At 29.5% G+C, this 19,812-nt stretch overlaps 2 protein-coding genes across 2 annotated transcripts in view; one reads left to right on the top strand and one right to left on the bottom strand.

The window, feature by feature from the left end:
- The window catches only part of Tmx3 (Thioredoxin-related transmembrane protein 3), a 96,641-nt gene extending 83,087 nt beyond the window's left edge, over positions 1-13,554 (bottom strand). The window contains exons 1-2 of the mRNA XM_075368938.1: positions 13,345-13,554; positions 5,611-5,650 (exon numbers count right to left, since the gene is read on the bottom strand). Coding sequence (XP_075225053.1) covers positions 5,611-5,650; positions 13,345-13,390 — 86 coding nt within the window. The 5' untranslated portion in view covers positions 13,391-13,554. The remainder of the gene's footprint in view (positions 1-5,610; positions 5,651-13,344) is intronic.
- A 305-nt stretch (positions 13,555-13,859) lies between these two features.
- Positions 13,860-18,995, top strand: Fitm (acyl-coenzyme A diphosphatase Fitm). The gene has a single exon (XM_075368937.1). It carries the CDS (start codon positions 13,883-13,885, stop codon positions 15,032-15,034), a length of 1,152 nt encoding a protein of 383 aa, XP_075225052.1. The 5' UTR covers positions 13,860-13,882; the 3' UTR covers positions 15,035-18,995.
- Positions 18,996-19,812: the final 817 nt, after the last annotated feature.

The raw sequence follows: 19,812 nt of genomic DNA, 5'->3' as shown, positions 1-19,812 counted from the left end.
ACGCGCAGCAGACACCGCCTCCCGGTGCACGATCTACGACGAGAACCTCTTGAGCGGCGACGACTCCCGACGCCGTCGCCTGAACGACCAGGATCATCCTCGAAGTACGTCTCACATCACCTCCCGGTGCACGAGCCACAACGAAGACCTCGAGCGGGGCTGGCGACGCCTCCTGGTGCAACGACTACGACGGCTCGGATCTTCCTCGAGGAACGTCCGCGTCGAGGCGAAGACGACAAGGATCAACCTCGAGGAACGTCTTAAAAAACAAGTTGGAAAGACTGCGGGCTACGGCGCCACCGACGTCACAATCCTAGATGGCCGACCACCGCCGTCTTGGCCGCCATTTTCCAAGATGGCGAACGGCCGCCATCTTGGATGACGTCATTTCCGGCGGCCGTACTCCTATTTCCGTACTACTAGAGTTGTCTAGAACAACTGAAAAGGAAAAAGAGGAAATGAGTCAACAGACTTATTGAGAAGTCAGAAAACGATCCTGCAGCCATTAGTTCATAATGCATTGGGGATAAAGAAAAAATCAAGACAAACAGTAGTGCAAAACGCTGAAGAGCTAGAAATCTTGAAAGACTTTAATGATCTCAATGGAGAATAAAGAAATTAAGAAGAGAATATCCATGGGTCATACTGAACAACCTCAGTTCAGTTCTGAGCCTTCAGTTCCACCTCCTATTTTAGTTCAATCAGAAAAATAATACTAAAGCTAAAAAACAACAGGGCTCCAGGAGGAAATAGCATAGTAGCAGAAGCTCGAAAGGGAGGAGATGACACAATAGCCTCCTAGATACTCATACTTTCAGAAATATGGGAGAAAGAAACCATCCCAAAGGAGTAGAACGAAACCATAATTATACCTATTCACAAGAAGGGAGACAAGCAGGAATGTTCTAATTATAGGGGCATATCTTTACTAATTGCAACTACAAAGTGTAACCAAAAATAATTTAAAAAAGAATGGAAAATATATGGACACAATTATTGAAGATCATCAAGCAGGATTTAGCAAAGGTTGATCAACAACAGACCAAGTATTCATACTAGGAGATTCTACTGAGAATTCAACAAGAGTTGTTTTTGCCTGTTACAGACTTCACCAAAGCCCATGACAGTTTGGATTGGAGGGAAATATGGAAAAAATAGAAAGATTCGGAAAACGAAATAAAACTCATAAGACTACCATGTCTAAGTGTACACAGCTCCAGATATAGGGTGAGATTAAATGGAGAGCTATCTGGAGAATTTGAAGTAGACATGGTAATCAGTGAAGGAGATGGCTTGCACCCCCCCCCCCCCCCCCCACTATTTAATATTGCTCTCTGGAGCAGTTGCTTTGGAAGATGAGAAACTCAGACCGATGAATAAAAATAGTGGACAAAGATTCCCAGATTCTAGTATTTGCAAATGAGATGGTTATTATTGTAGAGAGATGGGTCTAAAGATAAATGACCATAAAACTAAGTTCATAAATGGTAAGAGGGAAATACCAACACCAGAACAAGGAAAATCAAGGAAATCTTAAAGTTGCTTGAGTAACTTAGATAATTTAAATATCTGGAAGTAATGAACAACAAACAAAAATGAGGAAGGTCTGGAGATATAAAATAGAATCAATAGTGGAAATAGGAGCATGTTTACATACAGTAGGCTTCTCACTTCTAAAGTACTTGTACTTTCCAAAAGGATGAAATCAGTTATATACAAAAGAATAATATTCCCGACATTGATATATGGAATGGAAAATTGGATTTTGAATATGAAATCAGAAAAAAAGTAAGTTTTGTGAATAAAATATTAAGAAAAATCTTTGGAGAGTGGAGAATGAAGCACAATGAGGAAATTTCTTTTTTAAAGAACCAGATGTGGTTGGGGACATTAGGAGTAGATGACCGAGGTGGGATGGCCATATATTATGTATGAGTGAAGGGTTATTGGTTAAGGAGGCATGGAGAGGTCTATTGTTAGGCACAAGGTCTCTGGGAAGACCAAAAAGGAGATGTTGGATGAAACTATGAAGGAATTTACTGCGGAGAATGCATGGAATTGAGCAAGATGGAGGCGATATGCTGGCAAGGCCAAGTACCAATTCAGATATTCATGGCCATTGCAGTAAGTAAAAGTAATAATCTGAATAAAATACTGTATTTATTTATCTATAGTCTGATTCAGTTTTGTTACTGCCCTACTATATTTAGTACAGGACATCCAAAATGTCCTCTCTCCATAGCATCAATCTTTCGACTAAGTTTGGATATTAGTGGTCTTGTCTTGTCCCCCTCAAATCATGTCCTGTCTTTTCTCATCTAGATTTTATGTCCAAATCACCATCCAGTATGAAAATTATAATTGGTAAGTATTGTAGACAAGGTATGGTATTCTAGATTGACTTTAGATATTTGCCATTAATAAACATTCCCTTTAACATTTTATTATAAACTTTTAAATGTAAAATAACATTTCCTGCATAAACCCTCATCATATCATATAAACAAAAATATCTATTTACACCTTTCAACTGCCTCAGTTAAGCTAACAATGCAAAATAAAAAACTACAGTTATAGTATTAAAATTTCATATACTGATTTAGGTCGATCAACAGGGGTGGTAGGTGACTTGACATAAGCAACATCCAAATAAAGCATAACTGCTGTTGAGAATAACCTGCATCTCAACTTAAGACTTACTAAATTAAAGTGAGCAGCAAAGTAGTTTCTTCCTGTTGCTGCCTTCTTCATCAAGAAAAATATACTTAACTCACTGAAATACAGGTAGTAGTGACACCTTAAATCTGTTTACCACAGGAAATGGGTGTATAGTTATCATCATTATCTGAGATATAGTATATATAGTTATCATCATTATTTTTGGTCCAGAGATTACTCGCACTCAAAATTGAAGCCTTGGGAAATAAAAAAACAAACCATTGAATTTCAAAACAAGTTACATCAAAATTTATATAATTTTATTTGGCATTTGGTGATGTTACACTTTTTTTTAAATAATTTCTTAGGCTATTTTTTCCTGTGAGAACAGAAAAGGACACCAACATTTTGAGTCTTTTGATGCATAAGCTTGACTATGATCACACATCATTAGAGAATTATTGTACGAACTCTACTCAAATTTTTACATAAGGGTGCCCATTTTATTAACTTATCATCCACCCCTTAAATTTTAAATCAGTATCTTTCTTGTTTATTAGTTGTTATTCAATCTGTTAAACCTTTTTATCTTCAGAATTATGGGACATTAAACATGACGGCTCTGGCTTTGTAATTATTTTAAACTGTTGAATGTATTTTATAAAATTTATTGAAATTTTATTTTAAAAAATTTTCATTAAAGAAATTATATTATTTTATTAAAGAAATTTTTTTTTTTTTTTTATTACTGAATGTGATTAAAGAAATTATGTATGAAGAAATAATTAATTAAATTGAACTGCTAAAAGAAAATTATAGACTGTCAGTTCTCTCTTTTCGTTGCATGCTATAGGTACATGGTTGCCAAACTGTTTCTATTAAAAATATCATATAACATATTAGTACATACCAACTGATGCTAGTTTGGAACTCTCATTTTATTCTATTTCCCTTTCTTTTAGGGATTCATTATAAATATTCCATACTTCAAGATAGTAGTTAGTTGTAGAACTAATTTATTTTTATTTATTCATGATTATTTCAAGAATTGTTAATTATAATTTTATATTAAACAATTAAGTTTTAATTAATTTTTGGAGGTATAAATATATTTTTGTAGGTTTTCTTTTCTACATTTTTTTAATTTTTGTTTTTATTTATTTATACTTTTTGATTATTTTTTAAAGAAAGTGTTTTTTTGCTTTATGAGTTTGGGAAGAAAGTAATGTGTTTTCACAAATAGACAGCTTTATGTTTGTTTTGATGGTCTTCTGTCAATGTTATGATATTTTTCTTTTGACATCTGATAACTGTTACTTTCAGCATACTTTAGAAGGAAATTGCGTGTAATTTTTTTTGCATCTGATAGTTTAGTTTTTAACATGGAATGCAAAAACGAATATTTTCAACATATTTTATTTTTTTATTTCCGTAAAGGCAAGAAAGCTGCTGATGCTCACAAAGAGATATGTGAAGTTTATAGTATTGTTTGCATAACAGAATCCACATGTCTGAATCGGTTTAAAAAATTCCATTCTAGTAATTTTTCACTCAAGGATGGCCAGTGTTCTGGTCAGTCTACTGAAATCAAAGACCAAATCAAAGCCATAACTGATCGGCTCATCATATAAGTGTGTGAGAAATTGAAGAGGGGTTTAATTTAACATACAATTGAAAATCAAACTTAGTGTCTTGAACTTGTTAAGCGCACATTATTTGAGTTCTGCATTAACTAAAAAAAAAGATTAACAACAAATCTATATTTGCTGTAAGGATCTCAAACATGACCAAGTTGACTCTTTTTTGTGGCGATGAAAAATGGATCTTCTACAATAACAGAACAAAAACAATCATGGTCCAAGCATGATAAACTGGCATAAGCTACATTGAAAGCTGAATTGTATTAAAAAAAAGTATCATATGTTCTCAATTTGGTGGGACTACAAAGATGTTGTGCATTTTGAGCAGCTTTCAAGAACCAAATGATGAATTCAGATGTTTACTGTCAACAACTAATGAAACTGGAGGAGAAAGCAATCAAAAAAAAAAAAAAAAAAAAAATGGCCAAAATTAACAAATCACAAAAGAATCATGTTTTATCAAAATGATGCAAGGCCTCCCACATCTTTGGTAGCTCATGAAAAATTATTGGAGGTTGGTCTGGAAGTGATGTCTCATACCCCATATAGCCCTGATCTTGCACCATTGCTATTTCTTGCAGATTACAATTTAATTCAAAATTTGTGAAACTATTTGAATGATAAACTTTTACTAATATCATATGGCCTGAAATTGGACTCAGTTCAGTTTTTTACTGATAATAACCAGCAATTCTATGAGCATGGAATCATGAAGTTGCCAGAAAAACAGCAAAAAATTACTGGATAAAATGGTGATATAACTGATCAAAGTTCATTCTTTGTATAAAAAAAAAAAGAACTGATTTTTATTTCACACTACATAACCAAAATTACTTTATTACCAATTTATAGAGAGGCAAATTTAGTTATTAGTGTCCTTCTTACACACTATCAATAAAAAAACTACATTATTAAAATCAATTTGTGTTGAATTTGGTAAATTAGAGCAAGAAGCTCTATACATCAATTAACAACAGCTGTTACTTAATCTACAGTCTTGAACTAGTCCTTTGCTGTTCTTTTTACCTTAAGAAATTAATAAAAAAAATAAAAGTTTAACATCAGATGCAAAATAAAATTATGTAAATTTTGATGCGAGTTGCTTCGTAATCAAGTGGACAATGTGTGTTTTTCTTAAAATATTATTATATATTATAATTTATAATATTAATTATTATATTACATAATAATTAATATAATTATATATTATACATAAAATAAGATTATACAAAGTCTTAAGTCAGTGGATACCATTGATTATTAAATAAAGATAATAAAGCTTAAATATTATATGTAATTTATAAACAGTTACCGATCACTAAGTTCCAGCACTCTAGAAGAGTCAACCAGCCCTACAAGGGAAAAAAACACAATTTAATTATATAACCTAAAAAATATATTAAACACTTTACTGGGTGTTCAAAAAAGAGCTCTGCGGATTCAAGAACAAATATGGTTTTTATTATGCAGCACACTCAATAGTGTTTTATGCATAATTTTGAAGCAACATAAATTAAGTTTTAGCTTACACATCTTTTGTTAGGAAGCAGCTGTGTTAAGCCTGTTGCACAGGCCAAGCTGTTATGAGCCAGAGATTCAGTGCCATGGAGTTGCCACAGGAGAAAGTGTGTGTGTGTACTGGTTTGCAGAAACAAAATCAGTGATTATCAAACAAAGAAATTATATGCAAGTCTATTGTACAAATTCCCAGAGTGGTAAAGCATACGTAAGTGGTGCAAACACCTTTTTGAAAGGACAGTCACCAGGTAGGCCTAAAACAAGTGCAAAATGTTCAGTTCATTGTGTACTTGGACATGTTACAGAACTTTGTATTTTCGCACATTAAAGATATTATTCAACAGGATGGAGCTGCTCCACATCATGCAGAAGCTGTGCAGACTGCGCTCAATGACGGGTTCCCAGAAACTTGGATAGACAGACAACCTCCCATTGCTTGACTATGCAAAGCCTCAATTGGATGCTGATGGATTTCTTCTTTTGGGGCTATGAAAAAGACATCATATACAAAAAAAATACAGATGGTCATGTAGCTTGACCACCTGTGCTAAAAAATAACAGCCGTGTAAGCAATTCAGAGTGTGAAATGAGGTGAATTATCGGTTGTGACATCTAAAGGGCTGTAAACAGTGCTCATACTATTGAGTTACATTAATAGGTAAAAACCTTTAGACTTTGTACTGTCATGTAATAAAACACATACAATTTGTAATAATAAATGTAATAAGTACATTTAATTTAAAGCCATAGAGTCATTTTTCAAACATCCAGTAAACATAAACTTTTTTCAAACATTATATACCATTGTATCAAAAAAAATTATTTTTAAAGAAAATATGACTAGTGTCATAGCAAAAAATTCTTACATCTACCACATAAGATAATAAGATGAATAGTATTTATCAAAATACTCAATCGTTATGTCAGATCTACCAATTTAAACAATGTATTAACATATTCAGTTTGTTTATTAAATATGTATTTAATTCTACTATTACTATGTAATATAATATTCCTGTAATATATCAATTTCTTTATAATTATAATTAATTAATTATGTCACCATCCATCGTCAAGCTGCAGCTGCCGGTGATTGTTGTCATCATTACTATTATAATTAAAATAAATAATTACTATTCTACACTTCCCAAAATAAACTGTCACTACACAGATTACTAACATATTCATTGCTAATAATTGATAAACCGGCCTCATCTTTTATTTTAAAAAGTACTACTTTATACAGAAACTGTAATATTTATTTAACTAACTATAATATTTATATAATATAATACAATTTATACAGTACTTGTTTAAAAAAAACACTTATTTAAAAAATTTAAGAAAAATGATTAATGTAAGAAAAAATACATGATTTTTTGATTAAAAATGTTGAAATTTAATGATTATTTAAAAAAATATAACATTTTTGGTTTTGCTCAATGTCGATCTTGGTTTGTGATCTAACTTATTCAGACCTAATAAATGGAAATTTTAAAATTTGATATAAACCTCTCTAAATATTGTCGATTGATTAACTTTATTGACAGATGTGTTAAAACCAGTAAGAAAATGACAATGTTCTGACCTGTGTGAACAAAAAATCAATCATTAAAAATTAATTTAAAGTTTACTTGCATCTCTTCAACTAGTTTTTACAACGTTAACTGAGGATGAAGAATCTATAGTACCTAATTAAGAAAAGCATTTGCAAAGTTTGAATCTGATAATCTGAAACATCCATAAGACTGTTTTAGAAAAAATTTATATTTTTAAAATTTATCAAAATAATAATTACAATTTTAAAACTGAAATATTTGTCTAATCTTGGCAGTAGCCTGACTTCTGTTCTGCAGGTATTTTTGAGTGGGTCGAGGATTGCCAAACTACACCGTACATATGAAATCGCGCAAAACAATTCCCTTCTTTGACAAAGTTACAAATACTCTTGTTATATTGCTGCTGTAGTTATAAAATAAACTGAAGAAAATCATGTTGCCAGTAGATGAAGCCGTGCTTGCTTGTTTGCATCTTTTACTTTTCTTGCAATTAATAATAATAATTTATTTTCCAAACTAAGAATAAATTTTTTAAGACAAACAATATCATTTACAATATGCAACAGAATTACAAAATAGACATAGCTTATGAATTATATAAATACTTCTGTTGACCTGTAACAGTTTGTACACATAGCTTTTAACTGAACTACAACAGGCTCACAAGAGTAACTATAGTACAATAATTTATGTTGAAATAATAATAAATGTAATAATAGTTTGGAAAATTAGGTACTCCATGAAGACCAGAATCCTGTTTTAGGGGTTACCATCAATTTATGATTAAAATATTGAAGATTATTAAAGATATATAAATAAGGACAAAAGTGGCTGAGTAGAATTTAACAATTATTACAAATTATAGAAATATTAAGGAGAGGGAATATCATTCAGTTTGATAATAGAAGTCAAAAGATGATTCACAAATGCCATTAAGCTTTATGCTTCCCTAGGATAACTTGTCAATTTTTATCACAACTGAATCAAAAAAGAACTCAATGTATTCATACTAAATGAGACAGAGCTTAAGAGAAATTCTGAACAAATTTAAACCTAGATTGTCTTTCACACAATCTGACAATTATACATAAACCTTTGGTGCCATAAATAAAATATTTTCAAAACACTCCTTCTGGGGTCTAAGAAGTACAAATTTACCCTTGGTTCACATATCTCAGTCAATTGGTTTATATTTAAGAGCCTTATCTCCACTCCTAGAAAAGAAAGTTTAAGTACCTTAAACAAACAAAAATGCCTCAAAGGGAGAAAGTTTAAGATACAAAAAAATGGGAATGAATGTGTCCTAGTAGGAATATACATGTAAGATGTTTCTAGCCTAAGATCACTATAGATTGGATTTTATTAAAATACACACTACTCCAACACTCAATTCCATATCTTAATCGAGATGCAATCAAAATCAAATAAAACATTTTTAGAACACCAATTGGGCAGAAATCCCAAAGATAATAAAACATTCTCATGTAACAAAACATTTCATTTCTTAGACTAAGAATATGTGTTTCCCATGAAAGATTGCAATCAATAGTTACCCCTAAATATTTCATACTATCGATTTGATCAATACTATCACAATTACACTCAGCTATTCTAGAACAAGAGAGATTATGATATCTAACATGTGAGTTGCTAGTTTTCTTTCCCTTTAACTAGAAAACTATGTATTTGAATTTAGATACATTTAACATAATCCTGTTTTTTGTAAACAACAACTTAATTTTAAATACGTCCTCTTCAATAGACTTCAAAACACGGTAAAAAAATTTTGCTGTACAAAAAAGGGCTGTATTATCTGCAAATGAGGTCAAATAACGTTGAAATTTTCAATAACAGAAGTTGTTAATATAAATTAGTTAACAGAATTGGGCCCAAAACTGAACCTTGAAGGGCACTGAATTATATTACTCCCTCGTTACTGAGCGTATTTTTAATTTTAACCTTTTGAGTACTTCTCTTTAAGTAGGATTCAAACCGATTAAAGGCTAAACCTCTTATACCTGCTTCCTCCATCTTAGTTAATAATATATTATGATCAATGACATCAAAGGCCTTCTGAATATCCAGAAAGGGGGCACCACCAACTTTAGAATCTTCATTGATGCCATTTACAAATTTAAGTAAGGGATTTTCAGTGTCTAAATTTTTCTGAATGCCAAATTGATTAACACTGAAAAAATTATTTTTATCAAGAGAGTTAATCAGTCCTGACTTTACCACAGTTTCCAGAATCTTTGAAAATTGTGAAAGCAGAATTATGGGCCTAAGGTTCCTGACATAATTATTATCTCCTTTTTTTATAAACAGTAACTGCCACTGCCTGATTAAGTTTATCTGGAAATTTACCCAACTACAGACTTAGATTTCATACATGGGCAAAAACATGAGTAAATATGCTCACATGCAAATTTTAGCATACAAAGAAATCCCATCAAAATCAGATGACATTGGTTTTCATAGACTTTATAAATTTTTTCGATCTTGAGATAATGAGTAGATTCTTAGAAAATAGTAGCTTTGACTTTGGTTGAGGTAAAAATATTGTTACGTAAATGTTGATTCTGAACTATAATATTCTCAAGAGGTGTTTTTGATTTCTCTGAGATTCCTAAAAATATAGCTATTAAAAATATCCAAAACCTTTTGAACCTCACTAAATATCTAGTTACTTATCTCAGCTTTAATTTTGTCTATTTAATATTTTTTACCCTCTTTACCTATTAACAGATCAATCAGTTTCCACTGTTCCCTAGTATTACCAGTGTTATTAATAAAAAAATTTCTAAAATATAATTCTTTAGACTCTCTTATGTCGCAGATAAGTCTATAGATGCACCTACTGAAATATATTTTTAAATCTAAACATTATATATGGTTGATTTTTAATTTTTTTAAATTGTGGTGTTAATTGCTTCAATCAAGCATTATTTTTAATCTTATTAATTGAAATAGAAATTAAATATATTTCACAGAATATTTTAACATTTATATTGTGTATCTTTTAATATAAAACTGGTTTGTAACAAAATGATTTGTTATTAAATAGCAAGTTTATCTTGTTATTAAATCTGCATAACCTGATATGAAATTTTTCATTAGTTATGTAGTTTTAAATAATAAATAGAAAGAAGTCATTAATAAGAGCCTGTTAAACAATATTTTTGAGGAAACACTTTACTCAGTTATTAGGTTAAGAACACTTAATTGTGTTTTCATAAGCACATAAAATAAAACACAGCAAATCAAAAAATGTATTTTTCATGATGAATTTCTGTCTAAATATATACCTTAGAACTGACTTCTCTCTTGCCTTTGAGAAGGCAAAAGAGAGTTGGATGAGAAACAAGCATAATGAGATAAAATGGTGTGAAAGAGAAGGAAAATTTGATATGATGTACAGACCAAGCAGTTATATTTTCAAGGAAAAGGAAATGCATTAAGAAAGGAAAATGAAAAAAAGATGGGACAATAGCCAGGAATTCTCAAAAAGTTCTGCAAAGATGGAAAGAATACATAGAAGAGCTATATGATCTAGAACACCGACCAAATGAAGTTAGCTTAGAAGAAGAAGCAAGAGTGTGTGAAGAAGAAAGAGGCTATCGTATTCTGGAGGTAGAAGTGGACAAAGCTTTAAATGAAATGAAGAACAAAAAGCCTTAGGACTTGATGAATTACAGATAGAAATCCTAAAACATTTGGGAAGTAAAAGAAGGAAGGAAGTTGTATATTTGTGTAATGACATTTATGAAAAAAGCAGATGGTCAAGAGACTTCTTATCAAATGTGATCATATCAATTGAAAAAAAAAAGAATGCAAACAAGTGTGAGGAGTTCAGAACTATACGTTTGTTGTTCCATTTGGCTAAAGTGCTTCTGACAATTTTTAACAGGGTATCTAGCAGACTTTCCACATCAATTGCTGAAGAACAGTTTGGTCTTCAGAAGGAAAGAACATGACATGTTATTGGAAACATGCTATTGGTTACTGAAAATTATTGGCTAAAGGTACATTGAAAAAGGAAGAAATGTGTATATAGTTTTTGTAAATCTTGAAAAAGCTTTTGATAGAATACAGAAGGGCAAACTAATTATCATTCTAAAAAATAAGGGTGTTGTCTGGTAGGAAAGAAGGCTAATAAGTAGTTTGTATCTTGAACAAGAAGTGAAACTTCGAATAGGAAATGACTTAACAGAGGAAGGAAAGATTGGAACAGGTGTTAGACAGGGATGCTGTCCTTCTCCTACCCGGTTTAACAATTACCTTGAGGAGATTATAGTAAAGTGCATGAAAAGAAAGGGAGGTATGTGTGTTTTGGTGGGAAAATTGTAGAATGCATCAGATTTCCTGATAACATGGTATTGCTGGCAGAAAATATCAATACACTTGCAGGAATGCTGGATAACAGAGTGAATAAGAACTTTGGTATGAAAATCAACAGTAAAAAAACTAAATGTATAATGGTTGACAAGGATGAGAAAAAAATGTTAGTTAATGCAGAAGGAGAAGAAATTGAACATGTGGAGTCCTTCAAATATCTTGAGAACATTCCGGAGATGATATAAGATGCACAAAGGAAATAAAAACGAGAATTGCAATGGCAAAAGAAGCTTTCAATAGGAAGAGGAGCTTGTTGTACAGTAAGCTTGATAAACATCTGAGGAAAAGGCTTGTCAAATGCTTTACATGGAGTGTATGATTATATCCAGCAGAGATGTGGACTTTTATGCAAGGAAGATGAGAAGAAATTAGAAGTTTTCAAAATGTGCATCTGGAGAAGGATGCAAAAGATAAAGTGGACAGACAGAATTAGTAAAGACTAAGTGTTGGAAGAGTATGAGAGGGTAAATCACTACTGTAGATGTTGACAGGTAGAAATATTAAATGGAATGGGCATATGTTATAGAAGGACTGTTTGTTGTTAAAGAGTGTCTTAGAAGGTACAGTGAATGATAAGAGAGGGAGAGGAAGACAAGACAGAAACTGCTCGATGATATTAAGGTACAATGAAGTTATGTTCAAACAAAATGGTTTGCTGAAAACAAAAAAGAATGGAGAGCTAATGTTGTGTAAAGACCTTTTTCTCGTTTGCCTCCAGAACCACTATAAGGTACCACTTCAGAGGATGACATGTGTGAATGTAAGTGAAATGCAGTCTTATACAGTCTCAGGTCAACCATTCCTGAGATGTGTGCTTAACTGAAATCCACCACCAAAGAACACAGGTATCAACGATCTAGTATTCAAATCCATTACTAATATTTCTAGTATTTAATCCATTAGTATTCAACTGCCTTTACTAGGATTTGAACCTTAGAACGTTGAACTTTGAAATCAGCTGATTTGCTATGAATTAAGCCACTAGACCTGGTAAACGACAGAACACTGATGATGTACTATATTATAAAGTTAAATTCAATTACATTTAATTAAAAATACAGAGACCAACCAGTCTATTACTTTTTCCCCACAGTTCACCAACCATTTTACTTAGAAAATCACTTATTTTAGCAAGTGCTGTAAGATTTGTTTATACAACCAACAATTTTTATAAAAATTTCCAGCAAAAATTTATATTATATTCTATGTAAAAGAAAAGCAAAAATAATGGCTTCAAATGTACACACATATGCACTAAATAGAAAAAAATCTACTCTAATCATATTTAATAAAAAAAAATCTTTTGAAACTGGTAATTAAAGTACAACTTGGACAGTGAGAGCAAAAAGCAGCCAATTCATTTAGCTGCTAGAATTGGGATGCTTAGCATCAACTGCCCGACGTTTTAGTAACAACTTAAAAAAAAATTGTACAATAGATGATAATGCAGGAAATATACAGCATTGTCAGTAAACTAAATACTGTAGCTTATAATTAAAGTCAAATAAATGGATTACTTCAAGTTTTTGATTTAACATAAATAAAACTCAAAGATATTTAATTTGTAAACATACCTTGTAAAAGAACAGAAATGGAGAAAAGCAACATTAAAATATTCATTTTATTTAGAAAAATTAATCTTTACACAAAGATCATAACAAAATCATATTTAATTTACTTAAGACACTGTCAGCAAAACATTACTGAACTATTAAATTTAACAGTATCATACATTTTTATAATACAATAGCAAAGTAATTACGTTAACGTAATAACACTTAGTATAAAATACAAACAACTAACAGCTGACTTTATTGATTTTGGTGGGTAAAAGTTTTCAATCTCGTTAGGGAGACTTATTCAACCGCGGTAGAAAGTAATATCGGTAATTAATAACGATTTTACCGCTTAAAAAATTATGGTTTACAAAAATTATTTTGAAGTATTAATATGTTCAACTTTCAAGTATTAATTTTCATTCTGATTCCTTATTCAGGTAAAAAATTACTATTTCGCAAAACATGTTGGATTTCTTGTTTGTATATTTTAACGTTGGCAATGCCGAATAATCGTCTCAAAACCAGCTGAGTATTAGGTTAGCAAATCATCATAATGGTGTCGAAAAGAAGACCTCTGCATCAAAATAGTTCATCCAAATTAAATTTTCGTCCAAATGTTGCCGAAACACAAAAACAAGAAGGAAGAGGTTCAAAACCCCTACCTGAACCTTCAACAGTTTCAGATATATTATTAATGATGATATTACATGGATGCAGGAAAGTAGTATTTTTTGATACAAAGATAAAGGTTGCAATTTATTTATCTAGTTTATTTATTGTTTCTTTATTAGCTGATGTGTTACCATTTCCAAAAACGTATTTTTCTCGCAAAGATAATATATTAAATGTGTACTTTGTGAAGATAGCATGGGGATGGACATTATTATTAACATTGCCTTTTGTAGTTTTAACAAGTTATACTACTTGTTGTGGCAAACGTGAAAAAGTAGTAAAGCATCTTAGTAGATTAGGTATTGCTACAGCTACTTGGTTCATTTGGGTCAATTTGTTTAATTATATTGAACGTTCATATGGTAAATGCAATGTAAAAAATGACATTTATCAGTCAAAATCAGCTTGTTTAGCTAAAGGATATTTCTGGCAAGGATTTGATCTTTCTGGACATGCGTTTTTATTGGTGTATAGTAGTCTTGTTATTATTGAAGAAGCTCGTGCTGTGATTGGTTGGGAAGGTATTCGTGATATGATAAGAAATGAAGATCATGCAAGAGCAATTAATGATAGTAGTACTATTGGAACATCATTAAAAGGATTATCATTAAAAGACTTTGAGTCTTTGAAGCAGTCGTATGAAAAATTTACCCCTTATGTCAGAATTCTGTTCATTTCAATGTCTGTTATTACAGTGTTATGGGATTTTATGCTTATAAATACTATGTTATATTTTCATCATATGGTTGAAAAATTTCTTAGTGGACTTATTGCAGTGTCAATGTGGTTTATTACATATCAAATTTGGTATTCAACACCAAATATATTACCAGAACTACCCGGTGAAGGTATGTTTAAATATAAGGATACAAAACAATCAAAAGAAGTACCATTAAAAAAGAAACCATCTCTGTTATTGAAAGGTGAGCTTCCTAAATTTATGGGGATGCCATTGACTGGATTAAGAAATCAAGATAATGTTGAAGAAAGAAATGGTTCATTTTCAAGTGATACCGATGTATCTACATTATGAACTATAGTGTGTTTGTGCAAAATGGTAACCAGGGTTGGCTCTCTATTAAGTTTTTTTTTAAGGTGATATGGTTGCTGTAATTAAGAAAAATTTTTAAAGTAAGTTTGCTGAATTTAAACACAAAATCTGACCATGCTTGAAAATTATAAACAGTTAACTTTTAGATTAATGAAACTATATCTTCTGGATGTATTTATTAAGCATTTTTTTTTTCAGTATAGCTTCTGGTAATGTAACTAGAAACTCCACTGAAGAAGGTGCTGATAATTAACAACAAACAACCTCAGGAAAAATAGTTGCTTTAATTTGAAAGTAATGATTCATTTATAATTTTTAATAATGTTAAAATCTATCTCTTAATTTTCTTTAAGTTTTAAATATTGTGTCAAGTTTTTGTAAATTTTGTAGGCTTCTATTACTTGAGAAGTGTAGGAAATAAAAAAAATCAAGATTGTTAAATCATTTCAATTTAAAGTGATAACGGTAAAGCTAAAATTGTGTTTGTAAATAAAAAAATGTGTTCTCAAAAATTCATACTTGTCATATTTATGATACGTTTAAATTGTTACATTTATATTATGTAAATTTTATATTCTTATATGAAGAATTATATATTTATACATTTATTTTCACATTAATTTTATTTATCAATGCATGTAAGCCTTTTAAGATAATATTTTTGAAAATGTGACAATGAACTTTGGTATAATTTATTAGTTATAAAAAATTACATTATGTATGTGTTCTACACGTAAAAACAAATTAATAATTTATATTTGTCTAACAAATATATCTCTAACTGAAGAAAATCCTCCCACGTACAAAAGGCTTGGATCTTGAGTTTCACTTAGGCATAAAGATTATATTGCTATCCTATTTATATTGAGAAATTATATTTCTACTGAGATTTCTATTGTAAAATTGATTCTCTGATATATTTTGTTTATTTGAAAAATTCTCACAAAAACTACCAATCGACAGAAATATGTCAATTTTTTTAACTTAAGTGTAATCCATACCAAAGTTGATGGATATGGTCTTGATTGCACACAGACATACATTTATGTTTAATAAATTTGTATTACATTAAGTGTATTTGAATGTATAAATATGTACATAAACTTGTTAAAATACTTGTACATAAAATAATTTTTTTTAAATATGCATTCATTTATAATCAATACTGTAATTTTTTAATATACTGTACGTTGTAATAATAAGGTAGATGTAATAAAAGTGCTCTTTAATATTGAAAAGTAATTTTTAATTACAGTTATGGTTATTAACTCTCATTAACTTAAATTCCTAAGGATCAGGAAACATATGTAAAACAGAAAAAGTTGGTAATATTTACGTTTTAGTAAAAAAGTGATGAGTTGAAAACCATATTGCATTTGCAGTAACATAAAATATCAAAAAAGCACTAAACAAATTTTAAAATACTTTTTTTTTAGGCTAAGATTATACTCTTTTAAAACAGGCAGTAAGGCTTAGCCAGATCTGACCAACCAGTTCGTAAGAGAACATTGTCTAAAGTTCACTGGTAATTTAGGTATATCAACAGATATACCTAAATAATAGGTAGGTAATGTTCCTCAGTAAACTAATTTCTAAGAAATTAAATAAATGATGACTTATTACAATTTTTACAGTTAATTAATTCTTTAATTTTTACCTTAGATGATATTGGAATTTGTTTTAATGAGGGTTATATATATATAGATATAGTATATATTTTATAAATAATGTTCATACTGATATTATCTGTAAATTTATTTTATTAGCATCTAATCAAACTCAGCTACTCCACTTAAACTGTCCATTTATATTAACATTATATTATTTATGAGTTACATTTATTAAATCAAAGTTTTCAAAAATTGTAAATATTGTTTTTTTATGTAATAATGTATGTAAGTATTTATTAAAATTAAAAAAATATATATATATTATATTTTTATATATTTTGTAACACTTAATTATATATTGTAACACTTAATTGAACATATACATATTAATGCAATATTCTTAAATTTTATAGTTTTATCTTTGAATATTTAAAAATGTGCTTTTATGGAATTATTAAAATTCGTAATTTTACTACACAAGTTTGATTTACATAATTTTGACATTAGATTTTTGTTTAAATTGTTATCACACAGGTTATGTATGTTTTATGACATGTATGGTAGCTAGACTAATAATATTAGTTGATGCAATTTCAGTGTCATTTCACTGATATGCATTGTTGCCAAAGCATACAACCAGATCTCAGTCACACTTTAGTTGCTAAATGGTGTATGTATATAGTTGCTTTTATTTTATTTAATTTTTTTGTTTTTATATTGACAATATTAAACATCTATGTTACATTTATGTTACATTAGATGAAACAGATTGGGTTAGATAAAATGAGTAGGGAATAGTTTTAGGTAAGATTAAGAAGAATGTAAGCTGATATAACTAAACTTTCAAAATATTAGTATAATTTTACATGCCACAATTATATGTTAGTACAGCTGAAGATGAACTAAACAGTTTATTCAAACTTAGGCTACACTAAGTGAATTTGATTCGCATATGATTAGATGTTTGTATATATTATTACACGTAGGTTAATATTATAGGTGATGAGAAAATTTTCAGATCTTGCCAGGAATTATAAATATAGGTTGTTAAATATGATCATCTATTGTTTTAATTATCAGACTTTATTCTTTATAGAGTATAATTTCTCCTGTAAGGTTATTTTGATAACCTAATTAATTCGTAAATTAATTTTGTAAGGTTATTTTGAAAACTACTTTGATAATCTTATTGCACAATTATGTTAATTTGTTATAAATCTGTGTTTATATATTTATTAAAAACAAATTTTACAATATGTTTACTTTTATTTTAAAAATTCTAATGTATTTAATTTGAAAACTGTAATTATGCATGTCACTTTTTATATCGTAGTTTATCTAACCCAGAATTGTCATTTGTAATTTAACACATTATAGGTAAAGGGATTCTAATTTCTACTGGTGGATGAAAAAGTCATTAAGACTGGTATACTTTACTCTGCCAGTTGGTCAAATAACCAGTCTGTCAGGTCCCAACAGATTGGAGCTCAGTCTACACACCATTATATTTTTGATACAACACTACATAATGTGTGATACCAGTAGGTTTTATAAATTTCAAAATAATTTTAACTCATTCATTTCAGTACTTTCCAATAACATTGAAGATTTTTTAAATTAACAAATTAAAAATTTTAAATACTAATTTCACAAATGACATGAACACATTGATGTTTCAACATTGCTGGTCTGTCTGACAATGTTACTAATATCACCCAACAATAGGGAGAAATGGTGAGGGAAATCCTAAAGTTCCTACTTGCTGCCTTAACATTGGACAACTAATTAAGATGTACAACAGATCTGCACATAGTGTAGTTTGGTAATTTTGCCATTTACCATGAATATGTTGCAACAGTGATTGAATAACAATACCTTCACTCATCTTTAATATACATCAAGTTCTCAAAATAATTTGCTGTGCATAAAGAATATCTTAAAAAGGCTTTGCAAAATAAAAGAATATTAATGACTGTTCCTTTAATATAATTAGATAATTAACTCTACCTAATTACTTCTCTCCCAGCCTATTTCACTCTAATGAAGTTTGTAAATCAGTCCTTTCTTCTTAAATTGACTTTACTGGATTAAATAGATTCAAATTATATTTTATTTGAATTATTTACTAATTCTTTATTGTAAAATAGAAATATGGAAATCTTATAATTTCCAATAGCAGGGATTCATTAAAATGGAAATATCTATGGTGGCTAATATTAAATAATTTTATAATTCCTTAAATTAGTATTGCCAAGTGTAATTCATAACAACACAAGAAAATTAATTATTTTTGTTTTCAAATTAGTATTGTCTCAATATTTGCAAATTGTACAAAAATAAATTCAACTGTACATTAATAAGTTTTTGTAGTTATTTTCAATTTCATCATTATGTTTTTTTTTTTTTTATTTTTTGAACAATGTTCCAGCTTTTAGATCAATATTAAAAGCTTTTATGGTAATTTTTCAACTTTAAATTTCTAATTATGTCTCTGTAAACTATATTTTATTTCTGCAAAACTAGTATATTTTGGCAAAAGATTTTAAAATTAATTTAGACCTATGTAATATAAAAAGAGTTTAAAGGGCAAAATAATAGAAATTAATGGGCAGACATTAACGCTCACGCATTTCCTGATGATACCCAAAATAAACATTAAAAATATATCTGAAAGACAAAATATACCAGCAGACAATATGCATTATGGAAAAATGTATTAAGTATGCAAGAAAATAAATTGAGAAAAATAACTAATAAATGCAGATTCCATCTTGATTGTGCTGGTTGTTAAAATAAAAATGATAACACTTAACCTTGTTTGAATTTATGAATGTTCAATCTTTGCTAAAAAAAATTTTCCTATTCATAAAAAAATAACTATCTCAATCTCTATAAAACCAGACCACAGAACTGTTTTTTGTAACAACACTGGCTTACACGATTATGCTTTAACATTTAATAAAATTTACTTAAAATACTTTTAAAATATTTTGTTACAGAAACTATGAAACACTGTTATGAATTTTAAAACAGTACTAATAAAAAATGTTAAAAAGTTTAGAATGTTTTGCATTCTGTCAATGTGTATAATATAAATGTGTTAAAATAATTTTCAATAATGCCTTCTGAATTGTAAATAATCTGGTAGTT

This window comes from Lycorma delicatula, chromosome 6 (genome assembly GCF_047948215.1).
Source record: "Lycorma delicatula isolate Av1 chromosome 6, ASM4794821v1, whole genome shotgun sequence".
Classification (NCBI taxonomy): Eukaryota; Metazoa; Arthropoda; class Insecta; order Hemiptera; family Fulgoridae; genus Lycorma; species Lycorma delicatula.
The sequence above is the reverse complement of the archived record's forward strand: the minus strand, read 5'-3'. Positions and strand labels throughout refer to the sequence as shown.

Bases quoted from the DNA above. Each gene is read 5' to 3' on its own strand.
- Fitm (XM_075368937.1), top strand. From the start codon at position 13,883: ATGGTGTCGAAAAGAAGACCTCTGCATCAAAATAGTTCATCCAAATTA.